Source organism: Lampetra fluviatilis, chromosome 31 (assembly GCF_964198595.1).
Source record: "Lampetra fluviatilis chromosome 31, kcLamFluv1.1, whole genome shotgun sequence".
NCBI classification, from domain to species: Eukaryota; Metazoa; Chordata; class Hyperoartia; order Petromyzontiformes; family Petromyzontidae; genus Lampetra; species Lampetra fluviatilis.
The window spans coordinates 4,240,453-4,263,473 of NC_136305.1; the positions used below are offsets into that span (position 1 = coordinate 4,240,453).

The 23,021-nt window shown below is 46.5% G+C and overlaps 2 protein-coding genes across 8 annotated transcripts in view; both read left to right on the plus strand.

The window, feature by feature from the left end:
* The first annotated feature begins 1,588 nt into the window (after window positions 1-1,588).
* LOC144943468 (chromobox protein homolog 1-like) lies at window positions 1,589-15,594 on the plus strand. 7 transcript variants are annotated; one of them, XM_078870925.1, is made up of 7 exons: window positions 1,589-1,670; window positions 5,452-5,585; window positions 9,236-9,399; window positions 10,475-10,694; window positions 11,652-11,749; window positions 12,523-12,583; window positions 13,658-15,594. In XM_078870925.1, the coding sequence occupies exons 3-7, from the start codon at window positions 9,236-9,238 to the stop codon at window positions 13,748-13,750; spliced, it is 636 nt and encodes a 211-aa protein (XP_078727051.1). In that variant the 5' UTR covers window positions 1,589-1,670; window positions 5,452-5,585; the 3' UTR covers window positions 13,751-15,594. The 7 variants fall into 7 exon arrangements, with proteins under 7 accessions (XP_078727051.1, XP_078727053.1, XP_078727049.1 ...); XM_078870927.1 differs by lacking the exon at window positions 1,589-1,670 and adding an exon at window positions 2,004-2,018 and having other exon boundaries at window positions 5,452-5,572; XM_078870923.1 differs by lacking the exon at window positions 1,589-1,670 and adding an exon at window positions 3,962-4,026.
* A 4,034-nt stretch (window positions 15,595-19,628) lies between these two features.
* LOC144943469 (uncharacterized) overlaps window positions 19,629-23,021 on the plus strand; it is a 33,917-nt gene continuing 30,524 nt past the window's right edge. The window contains exon 1 of the mRNA XM_078870928.1: window positions 19,629-20,363. The gene's annotated coding sequence lies outside the window, so the exon portion shown is untranslated. The remainder of the gene's footprint in view (window positions 20,364-23,021) is intronic.

Sequence of the window (23,021 nt, forward strand, 5' to 3'; positions counted from 1 at the left end):
ACACAGTGACACACACACACAGTGACACACAGTGACACACACACACAGTGACACACACACACAGAGACACACACACACGACACAAAGTGACACACACACACACACTGACACACACACAGTGACACACACACACTCAAGGCCGGCGCCATCTTTGCGTCCAACTCGCCCATCGCAGCGGGTGGTGGTTGGAGACTCAACCCGCAGCGGCTCCGGCAGCTCCCGACGCGAATCGCTTCGCCCACATCACGATACACACACCGACGTGCAGCAACAGCAACAACTACCCACAACAACAACAACTAGAGCCGTAACATCGCTCGGTGCGAGCTAAGCCGGAGTTGATTCTTCTACGGCACGAACGTTGCAGGCGGCCGTGGTGGTGGTGGTGCTGGTGGTGGTTGTGGTGCTGTTGTTGTTGTTGCCTCGTGTTCGCCGAGTGGCGAGAGAAGAAGGAGGAAGGGGGGTAGGCGAACCAAGAACCCGGGCGAGTACCGTCGGCGTCTTTGCAACTTTGTTAAAGAGCCAGAAAGCAACTACAGTACAGTCCATACACCGCCACCATCACACACCACTACCACAACCACCATCACACAACTACATCACACAACACTACATCAGCAACACAACCATCACACACCACTACCATCACACAAAGACCACCACAACCACCATCACACAACACCACCACCACCACTACCATCACAACACTACATCACACACCACCACCACCATACGCCACTACATCACACACCACCAACTACAACCACCACCACCACCCACGTTCACCACAGAGCAGTCACAAACGAGGCTGGTAGAGAAAGTAGGGCAGCAGTGGAGAAAGAGAGAGAGAAGCTCCACAGAGTGCAACAACCACCACCACCACCAATCATCATCACCGCGGTCGATAGCGCAGAGCGCAGCCTGCACCCAGCACGCCAACAACACCACCACCACCACCGTACGGCGCGAAACAAGTCCCAACAACTCCACCACCATCATCATCATCTATCAGTAGTCTACGATGGTGATCTGCGCCATGGTGGGCTGCAGCAACAGGACGGGCCGTGACCGCAGCGTCTCCTTCTTCAACATCCCCGCCGTGATCCAGCACCACTGCGACAAGACGCGCCTCCTGTCGCAGCAGCGGCGCGCGCTGTGGCTCAGCCGCATCCGCAGGGACGACCTGGGGGAGGACGACGTGAAGGCGCACACGCGTGTCTGTAGTGCACACTTCATACACGGTGAGTGAGTGTGTGCACCTAGCCTGGTACAACACGTGTGTGTACCTAGCCTGGCACCACAACACGTGTGTGTAGCAGGGACGACCTGGGGGAGGACGACGTGAAGGCGCACACGCGTGTCTGTAGTGCACACTTCATACACGGTGAGTGAGTGTGTGCACCTAGCCTGGTACAACACGTGTGTGTACCTAGCCTTGCACCACAACACGTGTGTGTAGCAGGGACGACCTGGGGGAGGACGACGTGAAGGCGCACACGCGTGTCTGTAGTGCACACTTCATACACGGTGAGTGAGTGTGTGCACCTAGCCTGGTACAACACGTGTGTGTACCTAGCCTGGCACCACAACACGTGTGTGTAGCAGGGACGACCTGGGGGAGGACGACGTGAAGGCGCACACGCGTGTCTGTAGTGCACACTTCATACACGGTGAGTGAGTGTGTGCACCTAGCCTGGTACAACACGTGTGTGTACCTAGCCTGGCACCACAACACGTGTGTGTAGCAGGGACGACCTGGGGGAGGACGACGTGAAGGCGCACACACGTGTGTGTAGCGCACACTTCATACACGGTGAGTCAGTGTGTGGTGTGTGCACCTAGCCTGGCACCACAACACGTGTGTGTAGCAGGGACGACCTGGGGGAGGACGACATCAAGGCGCACACGCGTGTGTGTAGTGCACACTTCATACACGGTGAGTCAGTGTGGGGTGTGTGTGTGGTGTGTGTGTACCTAGCCTGGTACAACACGTGTCTGTAGCGCACACTTCATACACGGTGAGTCAGTGTGTGTGTGGGGGTTCGTGCACCTAGCCTGGCACCACAGGAGCCGTGCAGTGGTGCTACGATGAAGTCGCACACCAGCGAATGCAGCGCGGTGTGATATACAGTGAGGAGACAAAGGCGGCCGGGTGTACAGTGCTTGTCACGTCGAAGGCTCACGGAGCGGATCAGTGCGCGGTGGTGTGCGTGTACTGTACGGCGTGGCCCGCTTTGTGCACCTAGCCTGGCACACGCGCCGTGGAGAATGGCGACTGCGCAGCAGGGTGGGTGATGGGTGGAGTGTGCGAGTGATTGAGCACGTGTGTGATATTGTGTATGTGGTGTGTGATGTGGTGTGTGATGTGTATGATGATGTGTGTGATGTTGTGTGATGTTTTGTGATGTATGTGTGTGATGTGTGTGTGATGTTTTGTGATGTATGTGTGTGATGGGTGTGTGCGTGTGTGTGTTAGTGTGTGGGGAGCGGTAGTGTAGCGGTTAGCGCGCTGCGCTATGAACCTGGCGACCCGGGTTCGATTCCCGCTCACGGCTAACACCAGTGACGATTATCTGAACCGGTCCTGGGCCTCCCCTAGGTCGACTCAGCCTTAAATGAGTACCTGGTGCGGTGTGTAAACATCGCCACTGGGGAGACAAAGGCGGTCGGGCGTGGTGCTGGCCACCCACCCCCTCGTGTACCGTTCCGGCCTTCATAGGTGCTCGCTAACAGCACTTGCCCCTACAGTCTGTTAAGGCTATACGGGGGATCTTTGTCTTTGTTAGTGTGTGTGATGTGTGTTAGTGTGTGTGTTAGTGTGATGTGTGTGTGATGTGTGCGTGTGTGATGTGTGTGTGATGTGTGATGTGTGCGTGTGTGATGTGTGCGTGTGTGATGTGTGCGTGTGTGTGATGTGTGTGATGTGTGTGATGTGTGCGTGTGTGATGTGTGTGTGATGTGTGCGTGTGTGATGTGTGCGTGTGTGATGTGTGCGTGTGTGATGTGTGCGTGTGTGTGTGATGTGTGTTAGTGTGTGTGATGTGTGTTAGTGTGTGTGATGTGTGTTAGTGTGTGTGATGTGGTGTGTGTTAGTGTGTGTGATGTGTGTTAGTGTGTGTGATGTGTGTGTGTTAGTGTGTGTGATGTGGTGTGTGTTAGTGTGTGTGATGTGGTGTGTGTTAGTGTGTGTGATGTGGTGTGTGTTAGTGTGTGTGATGTGGTGTGTGTTAGTGTGTGTGATGTGGTGTGTGTTAGTGTGTGTTAGTGTGTGTTAGTGTGTGTGATGTGGTGTGTGTTAGTGTGTGTGATGTGGTGTGTGAAGTTGTGTGTGGCCCGCCGTAGGCCGCAAACGCAGCGCGGTCTTTGTGTGCCGGGCTGTGTCGGGTGGCGTCGCGGTCAGCGCGCTGCGAACCCGACTTCCCGCTCACGGCCAACACCAGTGCCGGTCATGGCCCTCCCCTAGGTCTACTCGGCATTTAATAGAGTACCGGGGAGACAAAGGCGGCCCTGCGTGACTGTTCACCCACCCTCTCGTGTGCCACAGTATGTGGCCTTCATAAGGTGGCTTTTACTCTCTAACAACAGCACTTGCCCCCCACAGTCTGTGTGTTTGTGTGTATAATAGGCGATGTTTTGATGGTCGTGAGAGTTTAAATTGATTCTTAAAGTCGCGTGAGGAGCTCGGGAAGATCTCTGGACACGGTCCCATCGGCGAGATCATTGCTACACTGTATAGGGACGGATCGATCCACGTTGAATCCACCGTGCTCGATCCACGGATCGAATCGTGTGTTTCTCTATATATTTTTTTAAATATGCCCATTTAACATTCACGCTTATCGTGTGCTCGCGTTGAGACGTTGGCGACCGCGGAGGAACGAACACGTTGAGATAATAAATAAAAACTTCAAGAGACGTTTATATTTAAGGAATCGTTTCGTGTGAGGAATCGATACCGTGGAATCGTGCGTAGGCGGTCAATCGCCCTCTGTACAGTCCGCACGAATATCCCGAGGCCTCGCGCGGGTAAGCTCCGCGTGTCTTCGTTAAAACTAAACAAAGTCGCACTTTGTTATAGTTTACGTCAAGATGTCAACGACGTAAGTTTAAGCTGCACGCGCGTGATAAACACGGCGTGTGTCTCGTGTGTGTGCTGTACGGAACTGGGCACTGCACAAACGAACCCAGGAGTTGTGTTGCAAGGCAATTGGGCTATGCTGTCGAGCGAAACAAACCAAAAAAACTAAACAAATCAGTCACGTAGCGTGTCATTAATGCAATTTACTATTAATTAGTGTGTGTGTGGTGGGGGGTGAGGTGAGGATTGGTGGCGCAGCGGTTAGCGCACTGCGCCATTACGAACCCCTGGTGTGAGATCCGTGCACAAGGCACGGGGAGAGAAGACGAAACGTGGGTTTGTCCACGGCTAGTGTGGTGAAGTATGGTCAAAACAACGAGATAGACCTCAAGGCGTAGGGAGGAGGTCTTCGTGGGTCAATGTCATCACTTAAGAGCTGTACGTTGCCATGGTTGTGGTAGGAAGGCGCTGAAGCTATGGCACTTTTAAATCGTCTGGATTGAAAACTATGACTTTGAAGCTTTCGTGACTGCAGCAATGCATACTCTTTGGGTCTTTCGGTAAAGTCACGTAGATAGAAAGGTAATACAAATACAGCAGTGCGCTTGCTGTATTTTGCTGTGCAATCCGCCGGCTGTATTCTTTTCACCTGAAGACGATTGCTTGTGTTGCGATCGAAAGGTCGTGATTTTGTATTATTTTTTCCATGTACGTGACTTTACCGAAAGACCCAAAGAGTATTGGAAACTATGTTTGTTTAGGACTGCTTTTTGGGTTCAGTTTGTTGTCCTTCCCTCGCCGCCGCACATCCGATTAGCCACGGTTGGCTGCGTACGGTGCGAAAAAAGTTCAACACACCGTACGTACAGTAGTGGGTAGAGCGAGGAAAGTTGGTGGGGATGCAGTTGGAAGGAGTCTGAGGTGGCTGAGGGAAATTGAGGCACGAGGAGGCACTGGGAGAGTTAACGCATTTTTATTTTCATTATCACCATCATCAGTTTAACACGCAGGCTTTCGCGAGCATCATCTGGCTGTCCGCCTGATGATGCTAGTTGTAATTGCTGGCGAAACGTCGTACTCAGATTATAAATCTTGTGGCTTTCCTCTCCAGCACACCGGTGTGCTGTACTAGTAACGAATTGGCATGTTCTGTTGACTTGACAAACCTTACTAATTAGCTGTGTCTCCGGTCGTGGCAGGTTTAACGACACATTTATAAGTACGCGATCTAACCCCAAAAAAAACCTATATTATGGACCATCATCATTTCGAGTTGCAAATGGATGCTGGGAGAGCATCCCAGAACGATTCCGCACACGCGATGTCTCACGGTGTTGCTTGTTGTTGTCTTCTTGTTTTGTTCCTCGTTGCAGGCAAGCCGTCGACTCTGTTCGACTTCACGCATCCGGACTGGGCTCCTTCCGTGGCGCTGGGCCACGACACTGAGCCGCAGAGTCAATCGCAGCGTGCCGTCTCCCAAACAGTGAGACTACAGTGAGGGAAAAAAGTATTTGATCCCCTGCTGATTTTGTGCGTTTTCCCACTGACAAAGAAATGATCAGTCTATAATTTTAATGGTAGGTTTATTTGATCAGTGAGAGACAGAATAACAACAACAAAATCCAGAAAAACACATGTCAAAAATGTTATAAATTGATTTGCATTTAAATGAGGGAAATAAGTATTTGACCCCCTCTCAATCAGAAAGATTTCTGGCTCCCAGGTGTCTTTTATACAGGTAACAAGCTGAGATTAGGAGCACACTCTTAAAGGGAGTGCTCCTAATTTCAGCTTGTTATCTGTATAAAAGACACCTGTTCACAGAAGCAATCAATCAATCAATCAAATTCCAAACTCTCCACCATGGCCAAGACTAAAGAGCTCTCCAAGGATGTCAGGGACAAGATTGTAGACCTACACAAGGATGGAATGGGCTACAAGACCATCGCCAAGCAGCTTGGTGAAAAGGTGACAACAGTTGGTGCGATTATTCGCAAATGGAAGAAACACAAAAGAACTGCCAATCTCCCTCGGCCTGGGGCTCCATGCAAGATCTCACCTCGTGGAGTTGCAATGATCATAACAACGGTGAGGAATCAGCCCAGAACTATACGGGAGGATCTTGTCAATGATCTCAAGGCAGCTGGGACCATAGTCACCAAGAAAACAGTTGGTAACACACTACGCCATGAAGGACTGAAATCCTGCAGCGCCTGCAAGGTCCCTCTGCTCAAGAAAGCACATATACAGTGAGGGAAAAAAGTATTTGATCCCCTGCTGATTTTGTACGTTTGCCCACTGACAAAGAAATGATCAGTCTATAATATTAATGGTAGGTTTATTTGAACAGTGAGAAACAGAATAACAACAACAAAATCCAGAAAAACGCATGTCAAAAATGTTATAAATTGATTTGCATTTTAATGAGGGAAATAAGTATTTGACCCCCTCTCAATCAGACAGATATCTGGCTCCCAGGTGGTTTTTTTATACAGGTAACGAGCTGAGATTAGGAGCACACTCTTAAAGGGAGTGCTCCTAATCTCAGCTTGTTACCTGTATAAAAGACACCTGTTCACAGAAGCAATCAATCAATCAGATTCCAAACTCTCCACCATGGCCAAGACCAAAGAGCTCTCCAAGAATGTCAGGGACAAGATTGTAGACCTACCAAAGGCTGGAATGGGCTACAAGACCATCGCCAAGCAGCTTGGTGAGAAGGTGACAACAGTTGGTGCGATTATTCGCAAATGGAAGAAACACAAAAGAACTGTCAATCTCCCTCGGCCTGGGGCTCCATGCAAGATCTCACCTCGTGGAGTTGCAATGATCATGAGAACGGTGAGGAATCAGCCCAGAACTACACGGGAGGATATTGTCAATGATCTCAAGGCAGCTGGGACCATAGTCACCAAGAAAACAGTTGGTAACACACTACGCCGTGAAGGACTGAAATCCTGCAGCGCCCGCAAGGTCCCCCTGCTCAAGAAAGCACATATACATGCCTGTCTGAAGTTTGCCAATGAACATCTGAATGATTCAGAGTACAACTGGGTGAAAATGTTGTGGTCAGATGAGACTAAAATTGAGCTCTTTGGCATCAACTCAACTCGCCGTGTTTGGAGGAGGAGGAATGCTGCCTATGACCCCAAGAACACCATCCCCACCATCAAACATGGAGGTGGAAACATTATGCTTTGGGGCTGTTTTTCTGCTAAGGGGACAGGACAACTTCACCGCATCAAAGGGATGATGGACGGGGCCATGTACCGTCAAATCTTGGGTGAGAACCTCCTTCCCTCAGCCAGGGCATTGAAAATGGGTCGTGGATGGGTATTCCAGCATGACAATGACCCAAAACACACGGCCAAGGCAATAAAGGAGTGGCTCAAGAAGAAGCACATTAAGGTTCTGGAGTGGCCTAGCCAGTCTCCAGACCTTAATCCCATAGAAAATCTGTGGAGGGAGCTGAAGGTTCGAGTTGCCAAATGTCAGCTTCGAAACCTTAATGACTTGGAGAAGACCTGCAAAGAGTAGTGGGACAAAATCCCTCCTGAGATGTGTGCAAACCTGGTGGCCAACTACAAGAAACGTCTGACCTCTGTGATTGCCAACAAGAGTTTTGCCACCAAGTACTAAGTCATGTTTTGCAGAGGGGTCAAATACTTATTTCCCTCATTAAATTGCAAATCAATTTATAACATTTTTGACATGCGTTTTTCTGGATTTTGTTGTTATTCTGTCTCTCACTGTTCAAATAAACCTACCATTAAAATTATAGACTGATCATTTCTTTGTCAGTGGGCAAATGTACAAAATCAGCAGGGGATCAAATACTTTTTTCCCTCACTGTACTTGTTTAGTTTTTTCAAAGCTCTAAAGTTTCTGGCCACGAGATGGCAATAGAGAAAATGTTATCCTTGAATCCATCTGCGTGGAGTTGTGAGTTTTACCCACTCGTATGCTTGGGGTTTGAATTGTTTTCTTTCTTCCCCCGGGTACGCCGTTACCCGAACAGTGAGACTACTTTTATTTTTTCAAAGCTCTGAAGTTGCTGGCCAGGAGATGGCAATAGAGCAAATGTTATTCTTAAATCCATCTGCGTGGGGTTTTGGGTGTTAGCCACTCATATGTGTGGGGTTGTATTATCCTGGGTGCTCTGGTTTCAACACTCCTTGGCTTAATGTCGCTAAGTGGCAGGACCCTCCTTAACAGTCTTGAGAGTCAGGTGAGGCTTTTTTGGACAGTGGGCTTTATTTATCCTTCTGTCTCTGACCAAATCACTTGGAATACACGTGGTCTTGTCAGATCTCCGATCCTGAGCAGGATTGAGCCTGGATAGTGCTTGGATGGGCGACCACCATGCACACAAACAGGTCATAGGAAAGTAGAGGGCAGTACAGAACTAAACGATTTACTCTTAAAATTCCATTGTTTTGTACCCCTATGCTATATCAAGCTATAAACTATTTTTCTTTTACCAGGTAAGACCCACTGAACTATAGAGATTTTTTTCAGCAGCGACCTGACCACAAATGATAGCTCAAGGAAGTGACTTATATGGACATTTAGAGCAGCTAAATACTTTCAACTCATGTTGATTCTAAATGTGGAGGGTAAAACCAGACGACCTGGAGAAAAATCCTTGCAACCACGTGGAGAGAGAGAGAGAAACACGCAAACTCCAAATATGCAGGCATCAGGGTTGGCATCGTACCCACGACCTCCTGCATACCAGCCGAGGGAGATAATATCTCGCCATACATGTGTGCTCCCTACCTTAGTTCGGACAGTGGTGGTCAGATATCCCTCGTAACCTGCAAGGTGTGGGGAGGTCCTCATCCAGCAGTGGAGAGACAAAACGGCTCTGTACATATACACATACTTTATAAGGAGAAACACGTGTTGGAGACCATTACATAATCCCTTTCGATTTAAAGCTTTCGTGACTGCAGGGATTCATCTTCTTGGTTCTTTCGGTAAAGTCACGTAGAAGGGAAATAATAAGAAAAAATAATTATTATATTATTTTATTATGTTATTTTATTTTATTATTTCCCTTCTACATGACTTTACCGAAAGAACCAAGAAGATAATCCCTTTCGTTTGCATGATTTTCCCCCTCCTTGTTCTCCGCTGCTGTGTCCCGGTGAGAAGATGGGGAAGAGCAAGCAGAACGTGAAGTTCTACGGGGAGGGAGCCGCGGGAGGCGGAGGGGGCGCAGGGGGTCTGGTGGAGGAGTACGTGGTGGAGAAGGTGCTTGACCGGCGAGTGGTCAAGGGCAAAGTTGAATACCTGCTCAAGTGGAAGGGCTTCTCACAGTAAGCATACCATCGTAGTTTTTTATTGTGTGACTAGGTTGTGTTGTAGTGGGCATAATAACAGCGTCGTCATCATCATCATCATTTAATATTGATACCTCCCCTCCCACGAACTTCTTTCGCACCGTATGTAGCCATCCGTGCTAATCGGAGGTGTGAGAGTGACCCAGCACTTACAGGTCACTCATGCAAATGAGACTATCTTTGTCCCTTGAGTCTCTGACCTAGTTTATATGACTAAACTTCAACACACTTGAACCTGCACTGCTCATACCCTGGGTTTGAATTTGTGGAGCACATAATATTACTTCATTTACGAAATTCAGTCGAATGCTGTATTTGTATAAATTTCGTATTCAGTCAAATGGAAGTTGAATAATGTTCGATTTTGAGCAACGTGGTCTGTCGTAGTCACCTGACTACCATGGTGGAGGGTGGGAAGGGAAGAGGGCATGATTGCAGGAGAGGAATGGTATGATGGCAGCAACATCAACAACACCACCTACCCTGAGCATATAGTGATGGAGAGTAAGAGTTGGAGTGAGACAGACATAGTGAGTGACACAGAGGTGGGAGAGGGTGAAAGAAGGAGACTAGAAAATTATAGGATGGCAGAGGGAGTAACAGGGCATGGAAACAACATGAGACAGTGGGACAAGGGGAAATAACGAAACAGAGGGAGATGGAGACGGGGAGAGAGACGGACAAGGATGGAATGCGATGGAAGAGACAAACGGGGAGACGCAGGAAGACATAGTGAAATGAAGAGATATTGAGAGATAGAGACAAAGGGAGATGTAGAGATAGACACTTTATAAGTCATCCTGGTGCTTTTCTTTGACGTTGATTAGTGCACTCCTCATCGCTGGAGTTCCAAATGGAAATGGCATCGTCTCATGAAAACATGCCGCCCATTTCACAATTGGAATATTATGGCACGGGTGATAATTTTTTCCCCAACATAATAGGGAGTACAGGATCGATTTGAATAATTGAATGAATGAACGAATGGATCGTTAAGTCCGCTTTAGGACTGAGCTGTATTAAGTGTAATGTGTGCCTTGCTAAATGCAAGCAGTGGCGATAATACGTGGGAACCCGAGGACCACCTGGACTGCCCGGAGCTCATCAACCACTACCTGGATTCGCTGAAGCTCAAGCCGAGAGATGGTGGCGGCTTTGGAGGAGGAGTAGCAGGAGGCAGCGAGGAGCGGGTGGAGGCGTACAAACGCAAGCCGGCGGTGGCCTTCAACGGCTCGGAGGACGGACGAGCCAAGAAGAAGAAGGATGACAAGGTGAGGGCTGGTGATGATCATGTACGTATGTTGAACTTGTTTCGCATCGTACGTATAGCCAACCTTGCCAATCGGAGGTGCGGGATTAGCCATAAATACTACGCTCCGTCTATTTCTCAGTTGACGTTAAATATGATGTCGTTCAGAAAAAATTACGCCACTTATGCAGGCATCACAGTAAAAATTTGCCAGATTAAAAAATAACAAATTCCTTGTCATCACATAATAATTAGCACGTTTGGTGTTCGCGTTCTTATATGCTCAGGGCTGTCACGATGGTGTTGTGTTTCACAGCCATAGTCTGCAGTAGTTTCGCGGTAGGGGAGGACTATTACTCAGTGTTCTCCCAACTTGTTAGGGCAAAGCCACAGAGCACCTACGATTATTATGGTTGGCTATGTACGGCGCGAAAGAAGTCCTACATACATACATCGCAACATGGCCACCTACTGGCAGACTATACTCATCTGTGAAGATAGCGCCTTCGTGATAGCCTTGCGCCTTGAGAATGTCACGAATACGAAACGGGCTAAAATATTATCACGATCATAATAATTACGAGTCTCGTTCCTTTTTTAAATCCTTTATATTAAGTTCACTTGCTTGCTTGGTTGCGCGCTTACGACCGTGCACATCTTTCGGTCGTTTTTTAACCCACTTCCCGTGATCCAATCGAGCTGACATTTTGCACACAGACTCGTTGTGCGTGACAATTTATTTTCGTGAAAATTCTTTTTTCAAAAATGTTACTTTTTAGGAAAAAATTAATTATATTTAATTACCAATTGCTTAATGGTGGCAGGCAATCATCTGACCCATAGGTGGCAGCCATCTCAAGCCAGAGGACAAGAGGACTCTAGCCGCCACGCATATAAAGGATTTATAGTGAAAAACTTTGTTTTTACGGGTTAATTTTTTGCTTGTCTTCGCACGCACGTGGCTGCGTGTGTTTCTAAGGCGGATGAGAGGATCCGAGGCTTTGCGGGAGGACTGGAGGCGGAGCGGATAGTGGGAGCCACGGACTGCAGCGGAGAACTCATGTTTCTGATGAAGTGGTGAGAGAGACGACTTTGTACTCTTTGGTTCTTTCGGTAAAGTCACGTAGATAGAAAAATAGCTAATAGATCACGACGTTTCGATAGCAACACAAGCCATCGTCTTCAGGTGAAACAATACAGCAGGCGGACTGCCGAGGCAGGAGGAAATGTAGCGAGAGAGCTACTGAAACCAGAGGTTATATACGTTTGTGGTGGGTACAACCCAAGGGTAAGTGAGCGGGGCTTGGGATGGAATTTGCAAGTAAATGTAAGGCTAGCAAACGTCAGCTAATGAAATTTACAAAGGGAACAAGGTGATAGAGAGAAAAAAGAAAAAAAAGATATGAAACTTAGCAAACTTAGAAATATAATGCAACTCAGAGAGTCGGCCAACACAACAGTTAACACTACACCTGGTTGATCAACATCCTTCCAAAAATTGCTCAATTTTGCATCCATCTTCTCGGTTGAAGTAATGTCTGAGTTGTGTGGAAATCCTCCCCGTAGATGTGGTTCAATCTTGATTTGAAGCTTTCGTGACTGCAGGAATTAATACTCTTTGGTACCGAAAGAACCAAAGATGGAATGCGCATTATACATTTGAATTATTAGGTTTAAAATCATCTTAAATTGGCATCTGTCATCTGTGACTATTTCCTGCATACATAGGGAAAGCACGTAATTATTGTTTAAACAGCGGCATGGAACTATCAAACAAGTAAATCAAAATCTAGCAAAAAAGTTTTAGTGGCATTTCTTTACACTTGTTGCTTTTTTGTTCCTGTTTACAGGAAGGGTTTGGAAGAGACTGATTTGGTGCCGGCAAAAGAAGCTAACGTGAAATGTCCTCAGGTGAGAATACACGTGCGGACGGACGCGTGTGTACAGAATACACGTGCGGACAGACGCATGTGTACAGAATACACGTGAGGACAGACGCGTGTGTACAGAATACACGTGCGGACGGACGCCTGTTGCCAGGCATGTGGCGTTGTCCTTTCCATGGGCGGTCACTCGTGGTATTTGTAAACTTGCATAGCAGGGGCCAGGCGAACAGTGTAATGTCTATTTGAGCACACGTTTATTTATTCATCATGAGCCACGATCAGTGCTCCTGAATGAAAGCTTATTTGTTATTATTCGTAGTACAATATGAAGCCTTTACCAGTCCATCTGGGTGCCGCAGTGGAGAGATGTGAACTACCTCGCCTGGTATACAGGAGGTCGTCGCTTCGATCTCGACCCAGACACTTGTCAATCTCCACCCAGAGTATTTGGCTGGTATTAATTTCCACGTGGTAAACCACTTAATTTGGGCTACCATTTGTGACCAGTTTGCATCTGAAAAAAATTATATAGCTCAGTGGGCCTTACCTGGTAGAATAAAAAACTAATTTAGTTTATAGTTTTTATCTGGAGGAAACTGGTATTAATGTAGAGCCCTCACAAAGTGGTAATTGTTGTATTGACTGATGAATGGAGTATGATGATGATGGCTTGAGTTGATCTGAAACTAGATTGACTCCAAAACCTGATTGTGAAATAGGTTAGGGTTGCACGGATTGGTCCCCTCGCTTCCCAATTTGGCTGAATACCGGATATATATTTTTGCATTCGTATTTGGCTCAGAAACAGTAAAAAAAAATATGGAAGCTGAATTTTAAATTAAATCATAAACAACATTAACCACGAACACATGGCGAGGGAGAGCGATGGAGTGCAGCAAAGTTAGAAAAGACATACAGAGGGACACCCAGATTACTTTTTGGCTTCAAATTCAGGTTCTCAGTAAACCAAAATAACAGAGGGCAAATTATTGCACCCCTATAAACCGACACTTAACCACAGAACCACCCAGTCTAAACATTTCAAGATATATGACAAAACCCAAGCAACAGACTAATTATCGCTGATTTTTTTCTTCAGGTGGTGATCAAGTTTTACGAAGAGCGTGTTACATGGCACATGTACCCCGTGGATGAGGAGGACAAGGAAGAGTCGGCTGATGCCGCCGTTTGACGAGAAAAAGCGAAGGGTTTTGGGGAGGTGCGGGACATTGACGTCTGACCGTTTTGGATTTCTCCTTCTTCGGAGATATGCCACGTTACGCTGGGACGAGATCACGAAAGCTTACTCCGGGGTCAGCCATGATGAGTGGGGCGATGCGGTGGCGAGATGTTAACTACCTTGCCTGGTATGGAGGAGGTCGTGGGTTCGATCCCGACGCCTGCTGCATATTAGGAGTTTGCATGTTCTCCCCATGGTTCTTTGGCTCTTCCGTTTTTTTCTTCCACATTTGGAAACAACATGCGTTGTAGAGTATTTGGCTGATATAAATTTTCCACTTCGTTGAGCGATCATTTGTAGCCAGGTCACTTCTGAAAAGAGCTATATTGCTCAGTGAGCCTGACTTGGTAAAATATAAAATACTATACGAATGTCAGATTGTTATGGTAGCTCAAGGTTTTCCGCATTTTGGGGCTTTAAAAGAACGGAATGGTCGCCAACCAAGCGTTAATTTACAGACAGTTTTAACTGAATTTAAGTGTTTACTGTAAGTTCCAAAACAAAGTTAGTGATTTTTTTTAAGAAAAAGAAAGTGTTATTTTTTACTGCTTTCCAATCCAGCGTGAAACGTTTATAAGATGCTGGTCTTAAAGATGCGTTGGATGACATAAGCGATGTCATGGTGTTCCGTGGTTTGCTGACCCCATTAGTTACTTAATGATTCACTGCGCCCCTCCCCTTTGCCCCCGCTCAGCGATGTGATAAATGATCACAATTTGTGGTCGCGATTCAATTTAAGAAGGTATTTATTTTCTCGTTTTTACCACCAGTATTTCTTATTTTTTCTATCTTTATTCATTTGGCTCCACTGTTGTAAATGTAGCAACATGCAATGCCCATAAATTGTGTAGCATTGACTCTTCGCATGAACAATGAGTTGTGGACATCAAAGGAAAAACATTCAATTGGCAAATCGGTGTTGTCACTCACGGAGCTTTGAGACTATATAAATGAGACAGAAGAAGGAAGCTCATGCAGCACACGTGTCTTCTGTGATGTTTTGCAATCAGCTTTTGTCCTAAGGTAGTTTTTAATGATCCATTATAGCCCTCTGATCAGTGTACCCTGGTTTTTTTTTAGTACAAGTCCCTGGATGCATCACAACATTAAAATACAATTTTAATTCATGTTGGATGATTTACATGACAGTGATCCCATGTTACAGACGGATGAACAAATGGATATAACTAATGGAGTCATGCTTTCAACCCGAGTTGGAAAGCGTAAATACGAATAAGTAAAAAAAACGCTTACGAAACGGTAAAAAACAAGACCAAAGGGAATTGCTTCTTGAATCGAATTGTGACTGAATAATTGGAACTCATTGAACTTAGCAAGGTGTGGGGGGGGGGGAGGAATGTTCAATTGTTCCATGCCTGTTAGCGTGTTCTTTGTTAAGTTAATTTGTTACGTTAAATCTTGACTTAAAGCTTTCGTGGCTGCAGGAAGTAATATTCTTTGGGTCTTTCGGTAAAGTCACGTAGATAGGTTCAAATTAATACAAATAAAATAAACAAAACTACGACGTTTCGATCGCAACACAAGCGGTCGTCATCAGGCGGAGAGAAAGACGCAAAGAATTTGTTACGTTTGTCAGGTATTCGTAATTTAGAAACAAAGAGGCTGCGAATTAGGTAATTCACTTTGTTATTTGATGCGACTGTTTTTTTATCATTCCAGAATGCCCCCTTTGACCGCAGCGCGCTTTTGTCTGCTTTTAATTTGCTCGGCAGTTAATCCCTGGAGAGTTTGTATAGATATGTAACGATTCGTAGAATAAAACACGTTTAATGCTCGATACGTGTGTAAAATCGGAGGCATTCGAATCGATTTTCTATCCGGTGCATATGTTATGATGTTTGTTTTATTTCATTTAAGATGTTGTAGGCATGAGACAAGCAACGAGATGGTGCACATGACACAATACAAGTGTAACACACACAATCGGCCAGAGAGGGATGAGACTGATGATAATACTGGTTACACCAGCCCACAGGGGATTATTCTGTCCGTCCGTCGTGTATCCAAAAATGGGAGGGGTGGGGCTGGGTGGAGAGGGGCTGGGTGGGGAGGGGCTGGGTGGGGAGGGTCTGGTCACCCCGTGGTGCCCTTATAATACTCAACGTTTAACCTACTCACGCTGGCTTGTGACCGCCCTCACAGTCGGGCATATTTGCGGAATACACCACGCCGCCGTTGACCCTGGCCATTGACCGAGCAACCCAACGTTCCTACCAGCTCCCTCCGCAGGAATGTGTTATACACGATACAGAGTGGAGTGGTGGCGCAGTGGTTAACGCCCTGCGCTGTGGATGTTGGCCCCTTCCAGTCAATTCCGATCCATGGCGAGTGATGGTTCTCTCCACCAGTCCACACCATGTTGGCCATGGACAGGGGTTGGGCAAACAAAAATAACGAGCCACTAATTCTAGATTTGAAGTTGTCGTGACTGCAATGATCCGTACTCTTTGGTTTTTTCCGTAAAGTCACGTAGGTAAAATTTTTTAAATAAATTAAATCACGACGTTTCGGAAGCAACACAAGCAACCGTCATCAGGTGTTGACTGTTCCAGCAAAATTCCGATGATTGCTTGTGTTGCAGTCGAAACGCCGTGAGAATTTTTATTGTTTTATGTTTATATTATTTTATTATTTCCCTTCTACGTGACTTTACCGAAAGAACCGAGAATATGAATCCCTGCAGTCACGAAAGCTTTAAATCAAAATTTCATGAAACTAATTTAATATCAAAATATCTCAAAGTTCTGAACATATACGTGGGGGTAGGACCTCATCCAGCGGTGAATAGACCTACCACGTGGATCGATATTCATCCACGTCGGGGGGCCTTCACTCAGCAGTGTACAGACGTAAGCACGTGGGGGAGGGGGGGGGAGGCATTCACATTCATCCAGACAAGATGTGTAGTGCAGAACCTTTCATCCAGCAGTGGGTTTGCATATGAAATGCAAACCTATACATACTCAAGAACGTTATGGCGAGGGACGCAGTCCGTAAATCGGGACTGGGTATCAATAGGTTGAGTAGGTTTTTGCTCAGGCCTCGGCAACCTGCGCCGATAAAAACCGCGTGGGGCTGTTTAAGGACTGCTCCTTTGTGACGATATTCGTTCGGGGACCACGAACGGTGCATTGCGGCTCTTGAAATATCGAAGGTTTGTTTTAACCGAATTCGAAAGTTACAACGGATCTTGTTATATTGGGCGTCGACCTCTGGCTTAGTGAAATTACGTAAAGCGGGAGGGCGTAAATCGAGGTGTTACTATAAAACATCTGTACTTAGGGCGGTTATCTGCCACGGCTAACCTCGGGTGGCAAGTGATACCTCGACTTGGCTGTTCGCCCTGCACCAACCCACACTGACCGACGGAATCAAACAACACTCAGGAACTGACATTGGGCTTTTTCTTAACCCACGTGTGTATGTTGAACTTCTTTTACACCGTACGTAACCCACGTGTGTATGTTGAACTTCTTTTACACCGTACGTAACCCACGTGTATGTTGAACTTCTTTTACACCGTACGTAACCCACGTGTGTATGTTGAACTTATTTTACACCGTAATCCACGTGTGTATGTTGAACTTCTTTTACACCGTACATAACCCACGTGTATGTTGAACTTATTTTACACCGTACGTAACCCACGTGTGTATGTTGAACTTCGTTTACACCGTACGTAACCCACGTGTGTATGTTGAACTTCTTTTACACCGTACGTAACCCACGTGTGTATGTTGAACTTCGTTTACACCGTACGTAACCCACGTGTGTATGTTGAACTTCGTTTACACCGTACGTAACCCACGTGTGCATGTTGAACTTTTACACCGTACGTTAAGTTTGACCATACTTCACCACACTGGGGCAATGCAGGTTGGCTTAAAGCGAACCCGACTTTTAGCGTGTGTTTGTTAAACTCGATTGACCTGAAGTTCCAACACTTGAATATGATGAATATAATTGAGAGAAATACCTGTTCTATTTTGAACCAGGTAACTTTGTGTGAACAGTACGTATAGTTTGTTTAAGGTATCGCCTAAGGCAGCCTAATGCGTGTGGGTTGCAAAGACAAAGATCGCCCGTATAGCCTGTAACAGACTGTTGGGGCAAGTGCTGTTGAGCGAACAGCACTCTATGGGTACTGTCAGTGAGGAAATAAGGCAGTACACACGTGGGGGAAAGACCTCATCTAGCGGTGCATAGACGCAGCACGTGGGGGAGGGAACTCATCCAGCGGTGGAAAAAACGCAGCACGTGGGAGAGGGAACTCATCCAGCGGTGGAAAAAACGCAGCACGTGGGGGAGGGAACTCATCCAGCAGTGGAAAAAACGCAGCACGTGGGGGGAGGGAACTCATCCAGCAGTGGAAAAAACGCAGCACGTGGGAGAGGGAACTCATCCAGCGGTGGAAAAAACGCAGCACGTGGGGGGAGGGAACTCATCCAGCAGTGGAAAAAACGCAGCACGTGGCGGGAGGGAACTCATCCAGCGGTGGAAAAAACGCAGCACGTGGGGGAGGGAACTCATCCAGCGGTGGAAAAAACGCAGCACGTGGGAGAGGGAACTCATCCAGTAGTGGAAAAAAACGCAGCACGTGGGTGGAGGGAACTCATCCAGCGGTGGAAAAAACGCAGCACGTGGGAGAGGGAACTCATCCAGTAGTGGAAAAAACGCAGCACGTGGGTGGAGGGAACTCATCCAGTAGTGGAAAAAACGCAGCACGTGGGGGGAGGGAACTCATCCAGCGGTGGAAAAAACGCAGCACGTGGGAGAGGGAACTCATCCAGTAGTGGAAAAAAACGCAGCACGTGGGTGGAGGGAACTCATCCAGCGGTGGGAAAAACGCAGCACGTGGGAGAGGGAACTCATCCAGTAGTGGAAAAAACGCAGCACGTGGGTGGAGGGAACTCATCCAGTAGTGGAAAAAACGCAGCACGTGGGGGGAGGGAACTCATCCAGTAGTGGAAAAAACGCAGCACGTGGGGGGAGGGAACTCATCCAGCGGTGGAAAAAACGCAGCACGTGGATGGAGGGAACTCATCCAGCGGTGAAAAAAACGCAGCACGTGGGGGAGGGAACTCATCCAGCGGTGGAAAAAAACGCAGCACGTGGGGGAGGGAACTCATCCAGCGGTTGATAGACGCAGCACGTGGATTGGTATTCATCCACGTGGGGGGGGGGGGGGCCTTCACTCAGCAGTGTACAGACGTGAGCACGTGGGGGAGGAGGTGGTGGGGGTACATTCACATTCATCCAGACAAGGTGTGTGATGGAGAAGCTTTCATCCAGCAGTGGATTTGCATAAGAGCCGTAAATACACAAACACACACACATAATCTCTACAGCAACGTAAAGAATGTCGAGGTGGGGGGGGAGGGGGGTTCATTCCTTTTGACGATGCGAAAGGAATCTCTCCCCCCCCATCCCACACTTGGGGAGCGGTGGCGCAGCGGTTTGCGCGCTGCGCTACGAACCCGGCTCACGGCCACCCAACACCACCAGTGACGATTATCTGAACCGGTCCTGGGCCTCCCCCTAAGTCGACTCAGCCTTAAAAGTTTCACCCGGTGCGGTGTGCAAGCGTCGCGGCTGGGGAGACAAAGGCGGCCGGGCGTGGTGTTGGCCACCCCCACCCCCTCGTGTGCCGTTCCCGGCCTTCGTAGGTGCTACTCGCCAACAGCACTTGCCCCAACAGTATGTTAAGGCTACACGGGGCCTTTGGTACACGTGGTGGTGGTGGGCGGGGAGCGGTGGCGTAGTGGTTAGCGCACCAATCATCACACGAGGAACCCGGTCGATCCGGGGTAACTTCCGCCTTCGAAGGCGGCCCCTCGCAGCTCAACAGCGACTTGCCCCCAGCGTTCTGCGAAGGCTACCCGGGGGATCTTTACCTTTGTATGGCAGCGGAGAGCTTTGGGTGGGCCGCGTGACATCACCCCCCCGGGGTATTTATGGAGTCTCCACCCCCCCTGACACTTCCATCACCATCACCACCACCACGGCTCGCAGCCGGGGAGGGAGTCCGGTGGCACTTTTATTTAAATTCGCAGTTTCCTAGAACTCCGTGGTACACTCACCGCTGTCGTCTCCTGCTGTAGCACACACGGACACACACACACAGACACACGCAGACACGTGGACACACACACACAAGGACACACAGACACGGCTACACACACACAGACACGGCCACACAAAGACACGGCTACACACACATAGACACGTGGACACAAAGATACACGGACACACACACAGACACGTGGACACACACACGGACACACAGACACGGATACACACAGACATACACACAGACACGGCCACACGGACACACACACACACGGACACACACACGTGTGTCTGTGTGTGGCTGGTGTCCAACCCTGGTGTAGATTAGAGATTAGAGAGTCGGGTTGGCAATTTGCGTTTGGGTTATCTTTGATTATTAGAATTCGATAAAGACGGCGAAGACGGCTTTGGGAGCGCCGATTTCTACAAGTTGGTTAACCACCACTGCCACCAACCACGCGACTTTTACACAGAGGTAAGTTTCCGGATTAGTTGTTTTTACCAAGTTCTGTGTTGTTTAGTGGCTACACTGTTACACCACAGGGTTACGACTGAATTAAGCGTTGCGTTTGTAAAGTACTGGAGTGTATGGTGGTAAAGTAATCACAATAAAATAGATAACATAAGAGATACAGTGGGCCCTTTGGCCGGTTATATCAATGATGTTGAATGATTTTGACAGTCTTTGTCCGTGTTTACCTTAAATACAGGAGGTGTCAAGATATTTAAACACCCAAATCGTCCATCATTATGATCACCGTTACATTGCTTTTATGGCTTTATTTTGGTGATTTCGAAAGTTTTTTGGTTTGGCCACGTTTGATTGTTGTAGTACGGAGTTAGAATGATGGCTTTAATATAAGTTGTCTTGTGGTTTTTGTTGTTGTTTGACTTGCATCCCACTGGGATTTTTACACAGCGTTGGTGTACGGTGCCTTTTCTGGAAGACTTTGCAGTTTTTCCCTGAATTTTTCTTTTTGCAAAAGTTAAAAAGTCACTTTAAGATGTTTTCTTGTTCATGTTTTTTGTTTGTTGCGGTTGCACCCGATTCAAGAGCCGAATGGCTCACAGGGCTATATACCAATGAAATGAAACTAAACTTCATCATCATCATCACGGGCAGATTGGCCCCGTAGATGGCCCCCACTGCTTTCAGCATCACGTCAACAAATAGTTTCCACTTCTCGTGTCGTGCCCAATGTGCTCGAGTTTAGTGCCCACATCTCTGACGATGTCGTCGTGAGGTCTTACTTCCATTGATCCGAACAACAACCACAACAACTTTAAATGTTCCTGTTGTATTCCATCCTACGTGTGTGCCCAGTTTCCTTCTCAGATCTGCTATTAAACCAGTATTTATGTCAGAAATGGTAAAGCTTGTATGATATATTTAGATCCTTCAATACATTGGTAATGACCCAAAGGTTGTGAGTGATGTTCCAAGTGACTTTACCGAAAGAACCAAAGAGTATATGGATTAACACTATGAGATCTCTTTTACCAGTGGCAAAATATAGTAGTAGGTTTTTACCCTTTTAAACTGGTATAAAACTGACACCTTTATTCAAGGCATCATGTTTGCAATGACCACAACACAAGTAGTCAAAAAAGCAAACAAAAAGAAGCAACTCTGATAATGATAAGGACAGTGCATATTATTATCATTATCAGAGTTGCTTCTTTTTGTTTGCTTTTTTGACTACTTGTGTTGTGGTTATTGCAAACATGATGCCTTGAATAAAGGTGTCAGTTTTGTACCAGTTTAAAAGGGTAAAAACCTACTACTAGTATATGGATTCTTGCAGTCACGAAAGCTTCAAATCAAGATTGTATTTTCACTGTTTTGGTCCGACTTAATTCATGGTAGAGAGTGCCAAGTTACATTTGTTACACTACAGATGTAACTTAATACACACTCTGGCAGCATTCGCCAACTCGTACTGACCAGCGTGGTGAAGTATGGTCAAATAAGCCAGAGCACGTGGCATTGAAAAGCCCTTTCTGACTGACACTGGTTATAACGTGTAGAGGTTTCAGTGTTATAATTATTGTAAACGTTGCAGCGGTGTAGTTGTATCACTTTAGTTAATGAGGTTACATTGGCAGTCGTGTTATCAAGAAGTTCCATTTTTATAAAAATTTAATGTCGTTTAGAGTAAGCATTGTTTAGAAAGTCGCAGTGTTTTATCTTTATCTGAAGTAGCCCAGAGTGCATGGTGTTGCTATTAAGTTGAGTTTGCAATAGACATTCGTGTTGTTTAATCCACCAGTGGAGTAACAAAGAAGGTTTTGCCAGAAACGTCGTGATTTTATTTAGTTTTCATTTATTTTATGTTTTACCTACGCGACTTTACCGAAAAAACCAAAGAGTTTGCGTTCTAAGTGTCCGTTCTAAAGGCATTGTGTGGTACTGCAGTACCAATATAAACTAATGTGGCATTATTATTGGATTATAAGAAAGTTTGTTCTTTTAAATGGTTTGCCTAGAAGTTGTGTAGTTTGATTTAAATCTTCGCATAAGTTGAAAGAAAGAAAAAAAGTTCCCGCTAATTTTCGCACAATGGAATGGGAAACAATAGATTGAATCTTCAAAAGGACTTGGGGATATTCATTGTCGATTAATCTTTGGTTGTTTTTGGCTTTCGTCTTGGGAAATCCACTGCTGGATGAGGCTTTTGTTGCTTATATAAAGTACATTTGGCTGGGTGTCTGCTTTTACATGAGTCAAGGCTGTTTTACGACACATTTGTTGCGTATAATAGCGAAACAATTGTTAATCATTAATGGACTGTTACACAAGGGAAGTTGTAATTTGGTTGTTTCTTTAACAATTTAAAAAAACTAAAAAAAAGGGTTGTTAAAGGCACGTGTGTGGGTTGTTGTACTGTGCAATTCGTATGAAATGTTGTAAGACATAAAATATGCAGTCTTTTTAAATCTCAAGAACCGTGATTTGACTACGTTAAAATACTCGCGTTCAATATTTAATATCGTGTTTAAAAGTCAATTCACTCGGTCCTGTACACATTATTTCCATTGTATTTTTAATGTAGGCGAATATTTAGCAAGTCTAAATTGAACACATAACTAGTGGATATTTCCTCAAGGTATAATTTGGAATGAGAGGGTATAG